The sequence below is a fragment of the Trichoplax adhaerens genome, genomic scaffold (assembly GCF_000150275.1).
Source record: "Trichoplax adhaerens TRIADscaffold_9 genomic scaffold, whole genome shotgun sequence".
In the NCBI taxonomy this organism is placed as follows: Eukaryota; Metazoa; Placozoa; class Uniplacotomia; order Trichoplacea; family Trichoplacidae; genus Trichoplax; species Trichoplax adhaerens.
In genome coordinates, this window is record NW_002060951.1 from 2,067,665 (window position 1) to 2,086,244 (window position 18,580).

Sequence of the window (18,580 nt, forward strand, 5' to 3'; positions counted from 1 at the left end):
CTCTCTCTTTCAAAAGTTAAATTATATGAAGCTGTCACAGACAGAATTTATAGCTTGCATGATGCAATACGTTTTACGTTACTTTTACGGAGAATAACATGAATTTGTGAGCTGATACGTGTATATCATAGTACAGTACAGTCTGTACCATAGACTTATACGACTTTGAGGTATTCTTGTAGAATTCTTTGTAAAAAAAATAGAAAGTGTAGACGTTATAATAGTCAATTATATAATTAACAGACAAAAGTGTAAACTACATTTTTATTATATAAATCTTAGATTGGTTATGCCCTAAGACTAATTATATAATTACTTTATTTTAATAATGAAATAATAATTAAAACTGATTTGTTGCTAAAATTTTACAGTGTGAGGGTTGATAAATAAATAAAACAAAATACCCTAATGCGATATGTGGATTATATGCAATCAACTCTGATATACACGTATATACTGTATAATTTTACTTACTATTAAGTCATAATTACCAGTATATTGCATTAGTTACTGTAGACAACTAGACAATGTCTATCGTGAGTCACAGACGTACAGACAACCGACCTCGTCGATGGACTAATGGCTGAGGTGCTGTAAAATTGTAAAAACAAAATGACCTACAGTATTTATTTTTTTTATTATTTATTTTATATACTGTAGTTTAGTTTAAACAGTTTAAACCATTGTAAAAGCTAATTCGTTGAGTCACGTTACGTCATTTATTTCTTTGCCAACAGTTTCCACTAGACCACCACAGAGCCGTATCATACTGTGTACAGTACTGTACCATCTCTTCTTTCTTTAGTAACTTCGCAAGTACTTGTACTAACGTACAGTACAGTACAGTTCTGTATATAACTTTGTATAGCAGCAAGTCTTGTATACTGTAAATCTCTACGTCATATGAGACGTCTCTAGGTTTTCTTTGTTTTAATGCCTCTAGCGTTATAAGGTACACATCGGGGAATAACGTATTGAATATAGGAAGGAGAAACGATTAGTTGGAATCCCTGCGTACACTCTGCTGGGATCAACTTACATAATAATGTGGTCGTAGAGATAAAGAAAACCTACGCTTACTACTCGGAAAAAAATGATTCCAACTTTTTTTCAGCAACTCTCCACTCGGAAATTTATTTAATACTGTAGACCTGTTTAAATACTGTACATCAAGCTTTTCTTGCTTGGAGGGTCGAGAGTTCAGAGTTCAGTGCCTCCACTGCACTTAGCCTGCTTTCAGCTTGCTGTACAGTACAGTACTGACACAGGTACTGTACAGTGTACAGTGTATGTACTGTACTGTACATGTACAGTACAGTACAGTACGATAGCACGTGTACAGTACTGTACACTCTACAGTGTACAGTACACTGTTCTGTACAGTACACAATAACGTTGCCAGGGCAGAAAAGTACTGTACTGTACAGTACTGTGCGATGTCTACAGTAGTGTACCGTAAATAGTTTTTCAAGGTTTAGTATTAATTTCGCGTCTTATCGTAGGAATTGTGCACTATTGGCGGAGCTGATTAACGTTCACCGTCATATAGGAGGAGGAGGCAACTGCCGAAAACTGGAAAGGGTCTAGCATTGATTTTCCGCTGACACAGATCTGTAAAAGTAGTTGTTTGGATAATAGCTGTGGCCCTTTGCAGTTATTCCTATTAATTTGTAGTATCGACGTTAGCACTTACTACAGAAAACGCAATCATGACTATCCGCGAGCACACTAAGTAAGGAAGACAGGATAACCATCGATCGACGCTGTGGTGGTTACGGCTTATCTTTAACTTTGATAATTTCAAAGCCGGGCCATTGTGATTTTGTGGTTACAAGATTGCCGTTTCCTCACTAGTCAAATCGATTCTTTGGGACTGTTTCTTACCTTTTCATCTATCAACGACGACAATTTTACTTCCTTACTGTCCTTCAAGGCTTTTTTGTACAGTTTTTTTCTATATTACTCGCGAATTCCTTCATATTTGGATATCGAAGTGAAGAGAGTGACGCTTGGTAGAGTGTAGACTCTTGGTTATACGTGCGTAAAGATATCCGCGTGTACTTCCGTTGCAACGCTAATTCTTCGATATTCATTCTGTGGTTTCTATCAACGAAATAGCGACTGAGTAGCGCACCTTCACCATATTCAGATCATGGCTGCAACCGTTTATTCTAATCACTATCTAGGTAGTAAAGAATATTCCTATTGGGGGCCACCTTTAATTCAGTTACCGTTGGTTGCTGAACCGGCTGCTGCTGACGTTCAACTCATTCGTCAGATTGGATTTGGTAGTTACGGCGTTGTGTGGTAAGTTCTTTCTGTCCATTATTGACTCTCAGCGAACACTCGTTGATTTAAAAAAGTACAGTATATAGATATATAGGTAATTACACAAATATCCGTTCAAAATGGAACAGTTCAATACATTCGTCATGACCTTGAGGTACTACTACTGTACCACTAGAGCTTTTTAAATCTAGTATTTTACGGATTCATTCGATTAACAATTGATATATGGATACCCACAGTATCCACTGATGCCATTATCATAACGTTACTGTAAAAGAAGCTTAAGATAACGTACAGTGCAATACGTACAATGCTCTTGGCAATTTACTATGATCCCGGAGAATCATTTTGGGGTATATTTATAGACATTAATAATGAATATGGATGATACTATGCCTATTTACGGAAGTTAGTCTTGTTATTCTGCATGCAACGTTGCTAATCCGTTCATGGTCCGAACTGGATCTGATTGATATATGATTTTGAACGTGTGAGTGCCGTAGTGTTGTTTCTATCCTGTAATTTCATTTTTCAGCTCTTGGAATTCTGTATTCAATAGTACTATTCGGTATACTGAGTTTTGTATAAAATTGGGGACCAGTTTATAACAATGTGCGTGATTATCATACTTATTCCAAACAGAAAGGCAAAATACTTGTATATCATATACAATCCTCCTCTGTCAATTTCAGCGAAGCAAGTATTGTACCGTCTTTATTCTTAATAAATTGGATGTGATGGGAATAGTTCCTCAGTAATGTAAATGGTCTCTTTGTAGTAGTGGCTTGTGATTTTAATTGATTTAATCCGGGTAGTACAGATTATCGTAGTGAGGTTACGGTAAACCGTTAAAATTTGTAGTTGATTATATTATTAAATCACCAAAACTATACAGTATCATGAAATATCTAATATATTGACTTCTTAAAATACCAATTGCTCCATCGAAATATTCTTTGTTGGAAACGTACAATTACACTTTATCAGTCTTACTAGTCGTAAAAGAACTTACGTCTGTTAAAATGAAAAAACTGATCTAACAAGTATAAAATCTGCTGTATTCTTTGTAATACAAAAAAATCTAATCTGGCAACTGATCATCGTATCATGGACGAACGTACATCGTACATCGTAAATTTATGTGTTGTTAGTAACGTGTCGATGATAATGATGACTCTGTCGATTACGATTACTAACAACATCATAGGGCTAGATAACAGAAATCGTTAAAATAGGCTTCGAATAGTTATACTTTCAATTTTAGTGATGACGTACTTTAATAGCTACGTAGTTTTGGAAACACTATTTTCACAATTATCTCTATACGATGATGCTATACGCAAAACTAAGGAATTGATGTTGGTTTTAAAATAGGTCTGTTGTCGATCCTAGAAACGGCAAAAAGGCTGCCTTAAAGAAATTGGTCAATGCTTTCGACGATTATGTTGCTATCAAGAGAGCTTTACGTGAACTTAAGCTACTGTGCTTTTGCCGTCATGATAACGTAAGTTTCGGGTTAGATCTAACTTTCGTAACTTTTTTATCTTTTATAGTAAATTGTACTTATGACTGTTACTAACAATTAATCATTGGAGGAGTTATGTATACCATTGTACGCAAAAGAAATGATTTGACATATACGTTAATGCATCATAATGGGTTGGAGAACAGTCTCGCGTTTAGTATTCAGTACTTATGATTGTTTCTTGTCTTACGTACACAGATACTGGGAGCGATCGAGGTGCTCAAGACCCCTTTACTAATAGGACCATTTCGACATGTGTATCCTTTTCCTTTCAATTCGGAATGTAACTGCTTTAGCCATAAATTTGCATTTAAAGACCATAATTTAGTACAGGATACATTGCTTAAACTATTATAAAGAACGCCACTTTTATTAATCATAGAATCTGGTATTGCCGTCTATCCATTGCTTTAACCAATGATATAATTATTGTTCGTAATTGCTTTTTGATAGCTATATACATGTTCGATGTCAACGTAACTTAAAGTTGTATTAACACTTTATAATATTACAACTCCTTGACTACATTAAATAGTTTCGTTCTGACAGACTTGATGCAATGTGACCTTCATAATGTTATAATTCGTAATCCACGAATTGCAGACGAATACGTGAAGTTGTTTACCTATCAAATCCTAAGAGGTAAGATACTGTAGTACGGCACTGCACCTTTGTTTTCTCTATTTTTAAAGTTCGTAGGGTTGAGTAATAAGGACATTACTATAGGCATTGTTATCGAAATTTATTTGGCACAGCAAGAGTCACTATGTTACTACACGGAATAGTATCGAGTCTGGTCGTGTGAAAATATCAGACTACCACTAATTAATTGTATTTGCTACTTATACTATACACATGCAGTATATATTATGCTTTCGACTTTTACTTCGTTTTTTTTAAGAAGATTTCGATACGTATCAAAGCACAACACAAAATTTTTGTACTGATAGGCATCTAGTTAAGTTTTATTTTTGACGATATTGAACAATAACAGGGCAATGTTAGTAATCGCATTACGTTACTACATTATGACGTAAGATCAATAATAGAGACTAAATGAACTAATGCTACTCTAAGACCATAGCGTATTTCCCGGTCAGTCATAACAATGTTAAACGCTATTTCACTGTCTGCTTCAAAAAAATAGTGTTGGTTTTGTTTTTGAGTCTAAAGAGTGAGAAAGAGAAAAACTTGTGATAGTACAATTAATACAGTCACAAGATTGTACAATGTAGGGTAAACTACTGTACAGTATTGCACGATACGCTGGTACAGCACGTACTTAAAATCTAAAGGGTCTAGTATACATATGTACGTACTGTACGGTACTATGGCAATGACCATGTTTGCGTCACTTCTGTTCGCTGAATTCCAGTATTTTATCCTACTGTACATTATAATAATAGTAATTGTAATACGGTATTGTCTATTCATTCAATCGACAACAAAAAAGTCACATCAGGAAGCGCAGCGGTGCAGTCTGGTGCGATAAAATTGAATGTGTATATTACTTTAAAATCAATTCATTAAAATACTCTCTCGCTAGTACGGTATATTAGTAAGTTAAATTACTGTAACACAATTTATAGTTCGTTAGGCAAATACTGTACAGTATGTACTATACTGTACATTACAGTGTAATAAGTGTACAATGTACTGTACATTAGTACAAAACGTTCATTTGATCTCGAATATTCATCTTGATACAAAAATTGAGTCAACTTTAATGCATGGTCGAACGATTGGCTTGACTTGTTGAGACTGTGTTCCTTAGAATTTTAGTACTGAGCAAGTACAATCGTTATATGCAGCGTGTTTTATACTATATACTTGTATTTGCATATGTAAGTACACCTCAAGCAATTAAGCAATAAACATACCCTGAGTGGATGCATTGTCCTATACGTTCGTTCGCAATTTGGAATTGTAAATTGAATGTCTGTAACAATTACAGTATTTACGCACTTATGTAGTTGTATGGAATTGAATTTAATGCGAAATTTTATGCTTATGTGAATTTTTATTTCAAGATCTGATTTTCTTTGTAATGATCCATTATTTAGGCCTTAAGTATTTGCACTCAGCACACATCTTGCATCGAGATCTTAAACCAGGCAATATTTTGGTCAACAATAATCTACAAATCAAAATATGCGATTTCGGCTTCGCCCGTAAGCAAGAATTTGATGAATCGTGCGAAATGACAGCAGAGGTATACTGTTATAATGAAATATGGATATATATACAACTATTTTACCATATATCGGATTATCACTAGATTATAATTAACTTACACAATACCTCAATTTTCTTTCATTACAGGTTGTAACTCAGTATTACAGGGCACCTGAAATATTGACCGGATCTCCACATTACACTAGCAAGCGTAAGTCTTGTAAAATTCCTGATGCTATGTGATCCTGGAATTAGAATACACTAATAACCTGAGTAAATTACGATCTCAAATTTGACAGCTCAACTTGATAACGGTCCTTTTGGTCGTTCACCTTATAATTACTACATGGCAATAGTAATAGTAGGCATATTCTAATGACATAAAATTGACGTTAATACCTTATTAATAATATTTAGTTAGTAATTTATCGTATACACTTCTCGATTCTAAATTTAAGAATTTAGTATCATATTCATTTATTTATTAATACTGTACTCAGATGTTGTTATTTGACAATCATTGCTTTTAAATTGTATTTCTTAATGTCAGTAATATACATCCTTTCTTAACTGTAGTTGATATCTGGTCAGTGGGATGCATTATGGCTGAGATGATTAGTGGAAAAGTTTTATTTGAAGCTTCAGGACCTGTCAAACAGGTACGTTGACTGTATATTTTTTTTATGCAGCATTTATTCAAAAAAGAATTAAAAAAAATATTTTGTGAAACGAACTTAAAAAAAGTATTTGCATACTAATATCCTTACTGTTATTAGTTGGACATGATCACTGATTATCTTGGTACACCATCCTTGTCAGAATTTGGTGGAGCATGCCAAGCTGCTGTTCAATATGTTCTTAGTAGCAAGAAATCGGTAAGTTTTAGTATTGCTACCATAACTATTGATGCCTTGTAATATATCTTAGTGAAAAACTGTATTAATATAAATTGTTGTTATTAAAAATCGCACGTTTTGATTTTTGTGTAATAATACAGCCTAAATTGCGCAATTTGATGTATTTGGTATCCACTGATTTGTCGGAAGAAGCCTTCAATTTCTTAGTAAAACTCCTGAAGTTTGATCCGGTACATATAAGTTGTGATCTCTGTCACGTGTGAATATCTTTTTGTATTATCAATGGCAGCAATTAAAAACTTTGAATTTATTGATTTTCGTCTAGAAAAAAAGAATTTCTGCCGCAGAAGCCATGTATGATCCTTACTTACAGGGTGGTAGGTTAACGTATCATACTTATATTTGCAGTTGCTGCAAACCAGGAAAACCACTGTCATGTACGTGCGCTTTCTTCGATGTTTCATTGCGAAGCTTAAACATATTATTATTCCAATTTTTTAGTTTTAATAAAGTGCCTAGATTGTATTTTATACGTATTAAGTTTTTAGGATGAATAAGGTTGTAATAATGACTTCAAATGATTTATTTACTAATTAGCGTGCGATACTGAGCCGAGTTGCTACAAAGTGTTTGAGGATGTTCATCCGCAAATATCTCTCGCAGCTGCAAAACGTAAGGAATTCAAACAGCATTAAATTTATCCTTAAATTATTCATTTTCGATACCGAATTAAATTAAATGATTAAAGTTGAACGACCGTTTCTCTTTAGACGAGCTGTATACTCTGATCAAGAACAACAGTAGAGCTATTCGTGGGCAGTCATTAACAATTAGTACGACTGGCTTACAAATCATGAACTGCACGGCTGTGTTAAACGGCAAAAAGCTTTCACCAACTTCGAAATGTAAGTGTAGGACTACTATTAATCCTGTTAGGAAAGGATATTTTGATTATTAATGAGCCACGTACAGTATAGTATCTTATATAATGACAAGGTCTAACATATGAAATCTTTATTTCTAGTCGCAAGTGAGCATGACCAGTAAAGTAACTCACTCATTCGATGGAATGTGGACTAAATTATTGGTATCTGCAAACAAATGAATTTTGTGTTTCAACTACTTCTTTTACGTCTTGCGTGTATGAATAAATGTATTAGGCGTTAATGTGGTTGCTGTATAATAAACATCTTTGAATTAGTTTCAAAACCGGCCAGTTGTTAGTATTTGATTAAGCTTATGAGAAGAAGGCCCCGTCCCCTTAAAACTGCAGTCTATAATTCTTAACTTGATATAGAAACAAATTTTCCAGTCTTTTATATTTCACTTAAATATTATTAACATCAGTGGAGATGAGAGAGTGCTTACAATTTGAAAATGATCGAGGGATTTATCTGTCTATTTATCAGCTACATATTATGTAGTGAATTTTGCAAATATGAAGTTATCTCAAGTTCAGTATCCTCCATCCGCTGTTAGAATTTTGTCATTAATTAGTGATCTATGTATGTACTGTTCGAAAAATGAAAAGTCTTTTCGTTACACGTGTAGTATTACGCTTAAAACTCTACAGTGAGCATGAATGTTCTGCTGAAACTATTAGTACCGTAAACGAATGTATTTATATTGCCCTTTCGTAGAGGCTTGAGATGAAAGTACTCGGAGTAACAAGAATAATGCATTGTACCAATTTTGATTAGATATTCCTGAGTACCATACGTATTACACAGTGATCGCAGTGAGATCAACTTCAGTTTATTGCAATCTGGATAGTAACATATGCGTAGTCTCTGAAAGTTTACTTTATAATACACTGAAAGTATCTTTATCTGTTAAACCTGAGTGAAATTAATATCTTAGACAAAATTTTTCCGTTTCATCGACGCATCCTAAGTTCCTTCAAAGTCTCACCGTTTTTAGGCAATAAGTATCTTCTAGCCTAAATTGAATAAAAGTGAATTTATGTCGTTCGGTGTTACTGTACACGTTGAATCGGTTAGTAGTTATAAATATATCACAATAGTATTATACAAGAACTACCAGATAGATTGAGTATGTGAGTATAAGCATGCTCGAATTCGTAGTAAGAGAAGAATTAAAATCTTCGAATAAGTCCGACGATACCTAAAAATTAAGAACTGATTCTATTAGCCTAGTAGGTACCTTTGTCAAATTGTGGCCATAACAACATTTTATATTTACGAACGTGGTAAAGAACACTGCTTTAAATTGCACTCTTGCACCATAGTAGACTAAGTGAAAAATTCCTGCTACGTAAGTATGCTTTAAATTTAAGTAAAATACAGAAATCTATGATCTTATAACGTATTCTCCATTCTATATGGGATGTAGCATTATGTATCAGTATCATGATGAGCTTGGACTGATATACGCGTATACTCAAAAAAGTTATTCTTTTCTACGCCTCTATTTATTTCAGGATGTGCAATTACGTAGGAAGTACCATACAGTTGTAACAATAATGCACTAGGTCAGTCAGATTTCTGTAACAGCGCTGGACAATAGTTTAATACTGTAAACTAGAAGAGTTGGCTACCATGGCAACGTCCAAGTGTATTTATATGCTTTACTCTAGAAGAAAATACAGCACATATTTTTATGAGTAATGTAAATGCTAATACAGTAATTCGACGTAATTGTTTTTACTTCTTAAGTTTATCGTAGTGGATTTATCTAGTTAAAAATTTAGGCGATCTGCTATAATCAATACCTGGCAATTTTTTCAATCATATGAGATTGTAGCTTGCTTTTAGAAATAGTGATGGATATCGACGGGATTGAATTGTGTGATGCGATGTTTTTATATAATGTCTTAAATCAGGTACGTAAATGCTACATCAAAGCTTGGTCCACGGCTACATTAGCGAATATAATTAAGAATTATTTAGCACTTGCATCTTTATATTATTTGCTATGGGTTTTGATAGTACTAACAAAACTTAACACCTTGATGAGTTTTGCACTCTTATGATCTGTAAAATGTATGATAGTCTCCTAGAAGTAATAAATCTATATCCTAAACTTCTATAAAGTTAATTGTCATAACATGACTAATTTCTCAACTTTAGGCAACAGTTTATTCGTGTTTCAGCGATCCAAGTTATCTCTTATTACTAGGTTAGTATCATTATTATCATGTCTGAAAAAAGCCGTTCGCTTATAACAATTGCATAGTCTACTTTCCATCATCTATAAATAAGTTAAAGCTATGAGATATACAAGCATGATCAGACTTAGCAATGAAATTAAGTTGGAAAGGTTCATAGCAGGCACTACGATATAAGTACGAAATTAACGATTGAACATGTACGTTCATAATGTTGTCGTAACTTCAATACGCTAATCATCGATGTTATGATCATGTGGATACTTTCTACGAAATAGTATAAGTGTGTATTGCTTAAAAACTTTAAGATGCATCACAACTATGAATCGTGTATAAAAATTTCCATTTTAATCCCATAGATGTTCGATCGAGAAATAATTATGATATTGGCCATATTATTACCGCAAAATATGTTCATCGGGTAAGACTATGAGTATATTTGAATAAATTCCAGAAGTTCTTGAATGTTTTAAATAATCTTATTCAATCTTTTATTATATATCTATGCTGGTATTATAATTTTATATACGATTTCTATCATTACTTTTATTTGTTTATATATTATAGCACATACTATCAGATCATAAGCATACAATATTTATCAGACCAACGATTCCATCTCCCGAATTTTTCGTTATCTATTCAACACATCTTTTAGACTAGAATTATTATATTGAGTTGTTTTAAAAGATGATAAAATATTAATAACTGTATACAATATCTATAAGTGGTACAGTATCTTTGCCATGTCATCATAGCAGAGTCAATCACGCTAGTTCGTAACGCAAAAAAGTGCAGTAAAGAGAGAAAGAGTCATCACATTTTATTTTAATACACCGATACCATTAATGTTCACGTAGAAAAGTCAAGGTTTCCTCTATCTTATTATTATATCATAATTCTAATCACGATCTTTATCTACAGATGATATAAAATATAATGGGCACACACAGCTCAGTAACATTTTAGTTTTGGTATTAGACTTCTTTAAGCCCGTTGAAACCTACTATGAACATAATTCCTGAGTAGAAAGCTCATACTGTAACTTTTAAGTTTTCATATCACTACTACCGCACAACCTATAGAAGAAACACATTAATAGTTTTTCGATAATCTGCCATTCGTCCAAATTAGACACTATATCACTTACTTAAATATCAGATCCCTAAAATTATATTTAAAATCCAACCGCCATGATGGATTAAAAAATTGATACGTAGATTTATTCTAATGGAGCTTCACACTACATCTATTTTTTAGCTCTAATTATTAAAAATCACTTAGTTTGCTACCTTAAAACACTATAGAATATGGTTACATGAAGTGAAAAAGCTGTATGTTGAAACAAAGTAACTAGATTTTAATTATTATATACCGATAATAAGGCTGGTAGAAAATATTAAACACTGGATTGCTTTCCTTATTATGATTACATGAATGAATTTTGTTGATATCAATTGTACAACAAATCTTTCGATATAGGAAAAAAGAGATAGATTAAGATTTCGCCTTCAGAAAAATAAGTTCGAATTGAGAGTAGGAAAAGAGAAGAAAGAAATACTTTATAGTAGTTAATAATAAATATTCTTAAATTTAATGACTATGACTATGACAGTTCACTTTGATATTGATCGATTTCTTAAATACTGTAGACAATACTTTAAGAATTTTGAGAGTTATTGTCTAAGTTGAATAGAGGAAAAAGCTAAAAATGAAATTCCTTCAATTACACACACATAGAAAGTTTAACTTCCTCGCCACTGACAATCATTCGCGTTGAAACCATGAACTAGAAATCTGTTCTATATACCAATTTAAATGCCTTTTACACGTCTTTCCATGTTATAATTAACGTTTTAACTAGCAACTTAAAGTAATGATTAATTTCTAATTAATTATCGCAGATAACATTATAATTGATTATAATCGAAAAAAGTCAGCTAGTAAAATTTCTCTGTTAATCTAACCTGTCAAGTTTGGATGTTATTTGCCTACTTTATAAATTTATGGCCATTCATTACTTATTCACTATTGTAGATTAGAGCGTTCTAAAATTATTATACGCCCTTCATATTACAAAGTCATACAAAGATCACAATCTTTTTGATACTTTGCTCTAATCAAAGAAAGATGTTTCTTGATTTGAAGAACGAAATTATCTTTCCATAGTATTTTAACATCGCTAGTAGTATTTATTTTCTTATATTTGTAGAAGGAACTCGCTTTGTTAAATTGATACAGACTCTAATAACCTAAACTACAGGATGAGTGTAATACACTTTTTTAAAGTGTTGATTTGAGAGATTGTTTCCGTCAATGTTAAGATTGCATGTAGTAGTCGACATTTAGTATTGATATTGTTCATTACAATACTGATAGAGTTAATAGAAATGTTGCAGTAGCTTTATGAACTATAGCTAAAATTTTAATACATCTACAGTAGAATATCAACGTTGGATTCGATATTAAATAACGGCATACACGTCTCTAACATACTTCATAAAAAGCCATTGGTTTACCCTTTTATCAGGGAAAATTTACCAAGTTAATTATCTCATTCACGTCTTTTAAACTAATGTAACGGCAATACCATTAATTTATCGATTTATCTCTAAATATTGTACTTAGACTTGCTTAGTATGGTCTGATTATCATACATCAATCTTAAGCTTTAAAATTTACAATTCCACGTAGCCAAGTCATGAAGCTCTCAAAATATTGCATAATTTATACTAACATTCCATTAGATATTACGTGTTATTTTAAGTTGTAACGTGTATGATTTATGCTGTTAATCACTTTATAGTACGCAAACATATACAACGACTATACTTCAATTCAGAGTATAGTAAAACTTATATTAGAGACGGTAAAACCTTCCTGAAAGATTATTTTATCGTTGTTCGTCCAGAAAGCATGGGTATTATCATGCACATACAATGTAATGAATTATAGTACAATTGATTTTGGGAGATAAGGCACGACAGATAACTTTAGTATCCAAGATCTTTTACTTTATAATTACCTTAATATTAGATAGATTTCGATCGAATTGTTTATCATGTTAAGCACAATTCAATATAGTAAAATCTCAATATATCAATCTAGTTCGATAGATCTAATTTCTTTTCCGATTTACTTTTTGCTTTCTTATACAGGATGAAAACGATGAAACCCTAATACCGTATGACGCAGAATTAGAAACAAAACATTACTGCATTGTTTATGATAACAACAGTAAAGATCTGTCGATGACCAGTAAGCTTATATGTACTTTGTATGTGTGCTAATCATTTATAATACATTAATTTCTCTCCATTATTTAGGAGAAACTATGAGTTTATTTATTTAATATGCATTACATTTCTACGTTTTTTTTAAATTTATTTTATTTCTCATCGTTCCATAATATATACAGTAATGGTGTTTAGTATTAATTGTAATATCTTTCAAATTACAACATTCTGAATATTATTAAAAATAGCAAGTATATTTGAAACTCATACTTATTAAACATGGTAATCATAGTTACAATTTCGGATAGTGCGACTTTTATTTTAACTTAAAGTACCCCATTTATGATTTCGAATAGAATCTTAGGCTGCTAAACTATTAAATAATATCAATTATAGTTCAATCAGTGGTTATTTCTGGATACTAGAAAGGTGCTAGCTTAAGGTCTAAATTGATAAGCGCATCTTACACACATCATATCATACGCGTACATGCATTGACTGCTCTCAAATTTTCAGCTAATTTAGAGTGGATCGATAATATGCTATTTCGATTATACTTCGATAGAAGTCAAAATATGCCGTAATACTTTAATGGTGAAATGTACGATATATGTATATAGACGACTGTAGCTTCTTTTCGTAGAATTATCATAATTATTGAGTTTCATACAATTGAATCAATATTTTTTTACAAATACTATCATTTATCGCCATGCATCACAGTCTTTAATACGTTTAGTAAATTGGATCATAATATCTCTATAAATAATTAATAAATATAATAGATCCTGCTGTTCGATGTGCTCAGAAGTTGTGGGATAATGGGAGCAAATTTCCAGTGAAAGTTTTGAACGGTAAGTTCGTCGATATTGTCTTGCGAATTCTTGCATATTTTTGATTTCTTACGTAGAAATTTTATCTTTAATTAATTAAGATACTCATTGATAATGTAGTCCACTTTACTGAATAAATGTTTTTTAGGTGGTTATGAATTATTTTCTGCTATTTACCCATTTTTAAGAACACAGAAGGTTATTTATATGCCTAGGGTAAGTGTGACTTTTAGATACAATGTTTTAACCTATTGTAATGATCAAACGAACGATTATTTTGAGTTAGGGTTAGTATTAGGGTTAATATCAGTTATGTCAATTTTTATGATATTAGGAGCTGGATGCCATGCCAATTTATCCCATAGAAATTATCCCACAGTTTCTCTACGTTGGTAAGCGAAAGCAAGCTATGACACGTCATATACAAGTGGAATTGAAAATCGAAGCGCATATTAATGCGTCGTCTGATAATGAAGATAGAGAGTAAGTGCATATGTGCTTTAAATGATCTTCATGTTGTACTCAATGTTTTTCCAGTCTGACAGAAATAGCTAGCGTACTATGTAGACCTTTATCGACTTCCCTATACAGTATAATTAATTACTCAAAGTGGTGAAATAGCAAAGATACGACTATAAAAGCGGCTTAACATCATATAATACTCTTAGAAACAATGACCTCTATCCCGGGGTACTTAATTATCAAATCGAGAACTGTTAGCAAGTGTTAAATTATAACTTAACTTATAACGCCTAGGTTTCATCAAGGTCGGCTATTACACTATGTTAAGTACAATGAATTTTAGTCATCATTCCTTTCTCTAGAAATAAATAGGGTGAAGTTAGGATTAGTACTTCAAGGTTGACCATAACAAATTCTCACGAGCGATTACCTCAGTAAAGATGATTTATTAATAGAAACTGATATAATAAATAGTACAGTACATCAAGTAGGCTGTAATCCAATTTAGATGTAGTATTCGAAGGAAAAGGATTGCAAAGAGATAAAACAGAGATAAGGTAGGTTAATATGCCGTTTTAGTAGGCCTTGATCTATTTCTTACATGTAATTACTTGTATCAAACAAGAAGGATTAAAAGTGATGGTATCGTACCTAGACGGAACATTTTCCCAAGTACTGTAGATATTCATCTCTATTACCACTTGTACTCGTAAATACTTAATCAGGAAGAATTACAAAAAGATATTACCTAGATAGATTAGGTTATCATATTAAGTAGATCTGAATTCGATTGTACGCTTAATTAAATATCTGAAGAAGAGGGATTACAAAAGATAGTACCTAGATAAATTAGCGTATCATATTAAATAGGCAATAATCCATTTTTGCATGCAAGAGTCTAAGCGAAAAGACCTATACGGAGAAGGTGCTAAGGTAATTTAATATACTTGTCAAGTTGATACCCGCTCACAGCCATATGCTAACATCCTGGCGAGAAGAATCACTGAGCCAATCATTTCGTAAACTATTACTGTTAAAATTTTGATTTCTAGCTCATCATCGATTATCGGTAGATGAGAAACTTCAGTGTCTCTTTAGAAACAGAAACGAATATTCAAGTATTGGTTTATTCAAGTACTTCTTGAGATGGTAAAAGAATGATAATTTATATGAATCTAATAGTAACAATGAAATGTAACATAGGTACGAAATTAATCTTGACAGCGTTAATGATAAAGGATTAGGTTATTATTTTCCGTGGGGTTATATTAGATAATTACGAGTTTTGTATGGTCTCAACCTGTTAGCATTCTTAGAGCATCAGATTAAAATTTTGAGAGGTCAACATTATCCTTCATAGTTTGAGGCTTGAGGCAAAAATATCTATATATCTTGACTCTTGGTCAAGGAGATGGTACCTATATGTTCGTAAAAGTGACATCATTAATATTTATAATTGTAGATATACAATTTCAATATTAATCTGATGATCTTATTTGTGCATTAAGTTTCTACGGATCCCATGCACAACTTTTGGAGTAAATGAATGCTTTCCCAGTTATGAGCCTATCTAGCTTGATTAAAAAAATAGAAAATCTACCAGATGAAATCGTCAAGAATGATAAAACATAATTACTACGGTACAACTTATCATGTATATACCAATAAAGTTACTGCTTGTAATTATTTGCAGCTGGAGCCTTCGCATGGATGTCCTAAACTTGAGTGATGTAACGGACAGCGTCGAAGGAGATATTCTTTCTCACTTAGAATCTGTTTGCAAATTTATTGGTAAGGATTCTGCTTTAATAAGTCCGGTAGGATAAAAATAACAATTTCCTAACGTAATCGAACTTTAATAAATATGTCAAGCGAATGACTTTCTATTACATATAATATATATATATATTTTAAGGATTAGATCGCTTTATATTCTTATGCTCCCTCAAATATGTTTTACTTTCGTTTTATCTACTGCAGAATATGAGTATCGATCTCCTCAATTTAATTGGTTTACTAATAAGGCGAATGATTACAAATCTATGTCATCATCGCTACTGCACATTACAATACTGTTACTGTAGGAACTTCTAAGATTAAATTCCTTAGAAGTCGCTGGTTGCTTTTACTAGTGTAGCTTCGATCTCCAGCTTCTATACTGAAAGCATACACGCATTTGTGAAATTAAAATGATAAATGTCTGTGTGCATTATTCAGACGTTCTTAGTTAGTATATCACTCTTCACTCTTAGCTAAATGATTCGTAGATTAAGTTTGAAAACTAGGTATATTACAATAGACAATGGCAGTAGCTCTATTCAGAACGGTAACGATAACTTCCGTTAAAGGCGCTCTATGCATCCGATTGTTGATTACTGTAACAAAAGTATCGAACGTTTAATCTTATGAAAACTTATATCCGCATCATTAATTTTAATTTTTCTGTCTATCTATGTAGAGAAACACGAACAACAAAATCACCGCATTTTAGTTTATTCGGAGAACGGAATAAGCCGATCTATTACTTTAGCTCTTGCCTATCTAATGTATCGCGATCATGTTACTTTAAAGGTAAATCATCTATCCCTGAATTCAATTATGATAATCGTTAATATTATTTGCATTCAGGCATTATAGCAAATTTATTCTTGATTTATTGATATGCACGTAAAATATTGTAGAAATATATGTAATTAATTCAGTCTAATGTTTATTCTTAATTAGGATGCCTACAATTACGTCAAACAATGTCACCATTACATTCGTCCTAATAGGCATTTTATATTCCAACTATCTAGTTGGGAAAATAACTTACATGGACAAAGTATTACTGACATTAGTGATCCGTACTTTTGAAAAGGGATTAATCAAATTCAGTTAATAATTATCGAGATTTTTGGATCAATCTCGTCAGTTCCTCTGATAAATTTTGTTGATTCCGTCAGCTGCAATCGAGTCATTTTGTTTCAGGCTACTTAGCCGATGATTCATATGAAAAAATATGTATTGAATTATGTGTTATACTCTTAGTTGAATTTGATCTTACAAGAAGTTGCCTCGAAATTGAGAGCGAATTGATTTTTATTATCGTAAACTATATAATTTTATACACATTTTTAATATTATCTAGTACAATCAAGTATGTAATATTCCTCCTTGTCGATTGCTATTTACAGCATAAGGGGAATGATTATAACTATAACCAGGATTGTCCAACTTGGTTTACGTAATTTCTGTTAAAATATTTTAGTGATTTTATAATAATAAATTGGATTCAATTTTATTTCGCATTGATAAACTGTAACTGAAATACTATGAAACGATAGGGAAATTCTTTAGCTAAAAATCTATTTTGTATTGTGTTATCTAGTTTATCAACAAGATTTTATAGTAAATTTTAAGTCGGTGTAGATGTAAGACACACTTTTTTGTATCTTTAAACCGTGATTAAAAGTAGTAATGAAATGAATAGGAAAACAAACTAGGCTATTATCTGCTGCCAATCGCGTTGACTGTAAATATCGTCGACTAATGTAGGAAATAGCAGATGAGAATATGGTTACAATCATATGTAATCCTAATTATTTTACACCATGTGTCAGTAAATTCATGAATCGAGCTATCTCATAATTTGTTGACGCTTATGTATGGCTATATACCGCGATTGACTATATATCTTTATTTGGTTGAAAATCTCAATTTACGATTCACTTATTTTTATTAATAACGCCAGCATAAAACTGCATATTACTTGTTAGGCTTTATTGTTTATCAATAATGTCGGCAATTGTGGTATTAACAGCATCTGTCTCTACCTACCAGTAACAACAAAAATATCTAACACATTTGTTGTTCTTATAATATTAAATTCCGATCTTTTAATTTTTAAATATGTAAAACGTAACAAGAAATAGCTTAATTATAATAAAATACTTCAATTATCTTAGTTTGGCATCTTATAAGAAATATCTAACAGGCTAAAAGTGAATAAGAAGCTTTATACATTTTTCTCAAAATTTACTCAATCGCTAATTCCTTCAATAGGAGGAGATTTAAACATTGTTTTTCTGGTTTTA

The 18,580-nt window shown here is 32.0% G+C and overlaps 2 protein-coding genes across 2 annotated transcripts; both read left to right on the plus strand.

The window, feature by feature from the left end:
• The first annotated feature begins 1,983 nt into the window (after positions 1-1,983).
• On the plus strand, positions 1,984-8,048 carry TRIADDRAFT_38054 (expressed hypothetical protein). The gene is made up of 13 exons (XM_002114934.1): positions 1,984-2,307; positions 3,664-3,793; positions 4,013-4,071; positions 4,350-4,456; positions 5,878-6,026; positions 6,137-6,200; positions 6,566-6,648; positions 6,766-6,864; positions 6,987-7,076; positions 7,172-7,283; positions 7,444-7,518; positions 7,617-7,751; positions 7,871-8,048. The coding sequence occupies exons 1-13, from the start codon at positions 2,153-2,155 to the stop codon at positions 7,891-7,893; spliced, it is 1,281 nt and encodes a 426-aa protein (XP_002114970.1). The 5' UTR covers positions 1,984-2,152; the 3' UTR covers positions 7,894-8,048.
• A 1,580-nt stretch (positions 8,049-9,628) lies between these two features.
• On the plus strand, positions 9,629-17,360 carry TRIADDRAFT_59016 (uncharacterized protein; the record flags this gene model as incomplete). The annotated part of the gene is made up of 10 exons (XM_002114935.1): positions 9,629-9,688; positions 9,936-9,984; positions 10,333-10,394; positions 13,132-13,231; positions 13,995-14,063; positions 14,191-14,258; positions 14,377-14,525; positions 16,198-16,295; positions 16,963-17,075; positions 17,229-17,360. 10 exons carry the CDS (start codon positions 9,629-9,631, stop codon positions 17,358-17,360), a joined length of 900 nt encoding a protein of 299 aa, XP_002114971.1.
• Positions 17,361-18,580: the final 1,220 nt, after the last annotated feature.

Excerpts from the sequence above, each read along its gene's own strand:
- TRIADDRAFT_38054 (XM_002114934.1), top strand. The coding sequence starts at position 2,153 with ATGGCTGCAACCGTTTATTCTAATCACTATCTAGGTAGTAAAGAATAT. Across the intron at positions 3,794-4,012 it reads GCTTTTGCCGTCATGATAAC|ATACTGGGAGCGATCGAGGT; the intron begins GTAAGTTTCGGG and ends TTACGTACACAG. Across the intron at positions 6,865-6,986 it reads TTCTTAGTAGCAAGAAATCG|CCTAAATTGCGCAATTTGAT; the intron begins GTAAGTTTTAGT and ends GTAATAATACAG.